The following is a 4288-nucleotide window of genomic DNA, read 5'->3' on the forward strand; positions in this document are numbered from 1 at the left end:
GGGGGATTGTGGGGAGCACAGGGCTGCCTCTCAGTTCCGACCTACATCTATTCACGGCCAGCTCACCCCTTTTTGCTCTTGTGCCAGCCTCTGCCATTGGCATAAACAGCTCCTGTCTCCCTCTGGTTTTTATAGCGTTGACGACAGGGTGACTTTGTCTCTCTCGGCCCCCGTGCTCCTCAGCTCGGCATAGGGTCTCTTGTGCCAGCCTCTGCCATTGGCATAAACAGCTCCTGTCTCCCTCTGGTTTTTATAGCGTTGACGACAGGGTGACTTTGTCTCTCTCGGCCCCCGTGCTCCTCAGCTCGGCATAGGGTGGGCTCGCCGTTCCCTGGAGCCTCCTCAGGGCCCTCCCCTGCACCTTTTGCATCCCGTTCCTCTCTGAAAGCCTCTCATAGCAGCGTACAATGCACAGAAAAAATACTTCCTTTAAGCGGTCTGATGAACGCCTCCTTCTCTCATTAAAAAAGGGAAGGGGATCTGCGACCCTCCCTCCTCTGGGCAGTAATATTTGAAATTTGCCTTCCTCCAGACTGTTGCTGTCTCAGCGGTCTGAAGATATTTTTGCAGAACCAAACTCTGGCCAGAGCTCTTAACTTCCAGGCAAATCCAGCAGAGCCGGGCCATGTAACGCTCGGCGGTTATCTCAAGCAACCCTAAACTCATGGATTGAGCGCTGCGGCAAATACCTTTGGGGCCAAGGGCTGGGAAAGGATCTGTGGGGATGCTTGTAACAACAGCAATAGGTGGAACTCACGTTGGTCCACAGAGATCAGTCGACATCAGCCATGTCAGAAACTCCTGGTTCAAAACATCCTTCAAACTTTCTGAGCCTTCTGGAGAAGTAAAACTGCAAGAAATGTGCCGTGCCGTAAGGACGGAGGCGAGGCAGCAGCCCAGCGGCAGCGCATAACAGCCTCCTACCCCGCTCCCCTCAGCCTCACAGGGCGTTTTATTTTCCTTGTCTTCTAATATCTTTGACTCGCATAAACCCACAAAAACCTTTAACTTCTTCGTGACATGGCGAGCTCTTGGCACACAACAGCACCTTCATTGTGGCATGTGGACGTGCCTGTCGGGAGCGGGGGACGAGAAGGAAGGGTCCCGTGACCCCCCTGCACCCACCTCCTCTTGGAGCCAGCAGGCATCAAAACAAAGGCAGAGCCTGGGCGAAGCAGCATCCACGCTGCCAACGCACAAAGGGAAGTCTTTGTTCCCAAGGAGCACTTTGCCCTGCAAGTCGCGTTTTTTATTTGCAATTAAGGAGATTAAGGGAGACACTGGAAAACAATTTTTTTTTTAAATGAAGCTAGTGAAGCTGATTAATCTCTGGCATCAAAGGTTTCCCTCCCCCCTCTCCCCCCCCCGAACAGGTTAGACAAACATCTGTCAGGAACGGTTTGGGGCGCGTTGCTCCTGCCTTGGAGCAGAGGTCAGACGACGCGACCCCCTGGGATCCCTCAAAGCCCTCGTTTCTTTGACTCTCTATTTTCCGTATGACTAGCAATGCTCGGTCTCTGAGTTTCTGAGTCCTTGGCCTGAGACACCTCTGTGATCCATAACTGCGCTCGTTTCCCCCCCCCCAGGGCTCAGCCCCTGCGCCCGGGTTTCTAAAGCAGTTTTCCTGCAAAGGCTGTAAGAGACAACAAACGCCCCCGGATTCTCGTTCTGGGTGCCCGTCCCATGGCTCCCTGTAGGCAGCAATTCCTTTTTTTTTTTCTCGCTAGGATTGTGCCTGAAGGATGCGGGCTGCGTGCGATAAGTGCCTTTTTTCCCTTTTTGCCACCATTTTAGGACTAAGCAGCAGCAACCTGTTAGGTTTTGTAAAATCCCCTTCATGTTAAAGAAAGAAATTAATTTGTTGGTGGTTTTTGCTTTTTTTTTTTTTAATATAGGAAGTGCCTGAGAACAGATTATTCTCTGGACTCGTGTCCAATTTGCTTTTTGAACACTCGTGACATAAGCTGGGATTGGGGGAGGTGAAACGGGCTATTGACAGGCTGTGGATGTGCTGACACAGCACAAAGCCGCGCAGCGCTCAGACGCACACGCGTGCTCTCAGCCAGATGGCTTGGGAAACGCAGGCACGCGCCGCGGCAGCGACAGCTCCATATGGGCTCGGCTACCTTGCCCAGAGGTACCTGCACCGAGCGAGCTCCTATCGCCATCGTTCCCACGATTGTGATGATTCTAAGACGATCGCATCTTAAAAAACCCCAAAGCTGAGCGTGCCCAGTAAAGGGCAGAGATCAGAAACAACCTGGGAAAGGAAATCCCCCCCGGAGCAGGCGAGTACCTCTTCAGCGTGGTTTCACATTTTGATGTCAGGCTTTTCATCACCAGAGCTTGTAGCAGTGGTACGAGGACAGAGCCGGTTTGATTCTTTTTTTAAAAAAATGAACTGGTAAAGGTGCTGAGCCTGTGAACGAGTGCTGGGGCTTGGGGGTCATCCCCCCCCCCGTGGGTTGATTTGATCAAATCAAAATGGTTTGCAGAAATGCATTGGTTTCAGCTGGGCTTTTCACTGGGGAGTTTCCTTTTGAGGGGGCTTCGTGTTGACGAGGTCAGAGCACAGCGGTTTGAGTTGGGCGGTGCTGGGAGCAGATGCGCTTCAGCCCTGCCAAGAGCCCGTGCTTGGACCTTATCAAAGCGCTGGGTTTTGATGGGGCTGTGCTGGCATTTGCCCACAAAAATTGTCTGGATTTTTGAAATTTGTGAGAAGTTTCAACGTTAGAGAGGCTTTTCTGGTCTTTGTTCTTTCCCTCACTCATGGGACAGAATTGCAAAACCTGAAACTTCCTTTTGAAATCAAAATCCTCTCGTTCTCCCGAGTGACATCGTCACCATCGATACCCGCCCCAAACGTTCCCTCAGACATTAAACACACGGGGACCTCATCCCTCCCTGCGACCAGGCTTTCTCTCGCTGTTCTCCCACCTCACCTCTGATTTTTCTTGGCTTTCAGAAGCCATGCGAAGAAGTCTTTGGCCTCCTGGGTGCCCAGCTCCACTCTCTGGCCGTTCGCCGCCGATACTTGGGGCTCAGCCTCCCTCTTGTACGGCTCGATGATGTTGCTGGGAAGGCGAAAGGGGACGGTATCAGCCCGAGGTGCCACAAGAGGGTGCCCAAACGCTGCTTTTCCCCAAGCCCCAGCTCCCTCCCACCCCATCGCGGCGGCGGCCTGGGGCAGGGAGGGGAGCGCGGTGCCCTGGGCCGGCAGAGCAGAAACACTTCGAGGACTTAGAAAAACAAAAGGAAAAAAAGAAAACCAACTCCCTGGAGAGTCACTGCTGCAGTCCAAGAAAAATATCCTCGGCTCTACGTTCTTCTGTAGCCATCCGCTGGCAGCTCCAGGTTTGGATCGTAGGAGCATTGCAAGTCCACACACTTACTCGCTTTTCTTCTCCCGCCGGGCTAGCAACCATTCCACAAAGTTCTTCTTCAGCATGTTGTCCATCGTGCGGCTGTAATCGCTTGCCAGGGTGGCCTCGGAGTAGCGTCTCTGCACTGGTCTGGCGCTGGGAGTCCTTATGCTTACGCTGGGGCGAGAGGACAGAGACAGTGAGTCCCGCGCTTCGCTTGGGCTGCGCATGGTGGCCCATGCGGTCCCTGCATCAGCCAGGTTTTGTGATCACTTGTAATCTCTCTCGGTCCAGGGGACTATTCCTGCGCTCTAACGAGAGGAGGTGGCCAGGGAAGGGGCTACCACACTCCTCGCCCATTTTGCTAGCTGCTAGCACAGCTGCAGCTGGGATCTGAGAATTCGGGAGGAGCTGAGGTCAGGGTGTTTGCTGATGGTCTGGAGTCAGTGTGGTTTTCCCTGCCATACCCTGATTCACACGGGCTTGGGCTGCGAGCTAAGGCACCAGGCGTGCCCAGGCTCCCTCCTCCGGTGGCCTGGGGCCAAGGGGACTTTCTCCCGTCTCCTCGAGGGGCTCGGGGCGGGTGGCAGGGGACAAGGGCTGACCCTGAGACCAGTGCTGATCTGGCGGTGCAGACATAGTGGCCACCTAAGTTAGCAAAGGATTTTGAGGCTGATCCTTTTTTAGGACTGTTGTCTGGGATTCAGCAGCTCCCACTGCTCTAATAAGGATTCTTTTGGGTGTTCTCAGGTGGCGGCTGGAAATTTTGTAGCAGGAGTCCAGGAAAGAGAGGGAGAGTCTATATCATACCTGCTTTGTGTAACTGGTCATGTTTTCAGAAGCTTCCAAATACTGGATGCCCCCCAGCCTCGTTCAGGTGAGCTGATTGCATCTCGTTTCTAGTTCTCAGCCAACCTTCTCCTCCT

General features: G+C 53.6%; 1 protein-coding gene across 1 annotated transcript in view; it reads right to left on the reverse strand.

The window, feature by feature from the left end:
• Window positions 1-753: 753 nt before the first annotated feature.
• The window catches only part of LOC104131241 (gastric inhibitory polypeptide), a 3879-nt gene continuing 344 nt past the window's right edge, over window positions 754-4288 (reverse strand). The window contains exons 2-4 of the mRNA XM_009644394.1: window positions 3393-3539; window positions 2943-3074; window positions 754-850 (exon numbers count right to left, since the gene is read on the reverse strand). Coding sequence (XP_009642689.1) covers window positions 754-850; window positions 2943-3074; window positions 3393-3539 — 376 coding nt within the window. The remainder of the gene's footprint in view (window positions 851-2942; window positions 3075-3392; window positions 3540-4288) is intronic.

This window comes from Egretta garzetta, unplaced genomic scaffold, assembly GCF_000687185.1.
Source record: "Egretta garzetta isolate BGI_Z169 unplaced genomic scaffold, ASM68718v1 scaffold498, whole genome shotgun sequence".
NCBI classification, from domain to species: domain Eukaryota; kingdom Metazoa; phylum Chordata; class Aves; order Pelecaniformes; family Ardeidae; genus Egretta; species Egretta garzetta.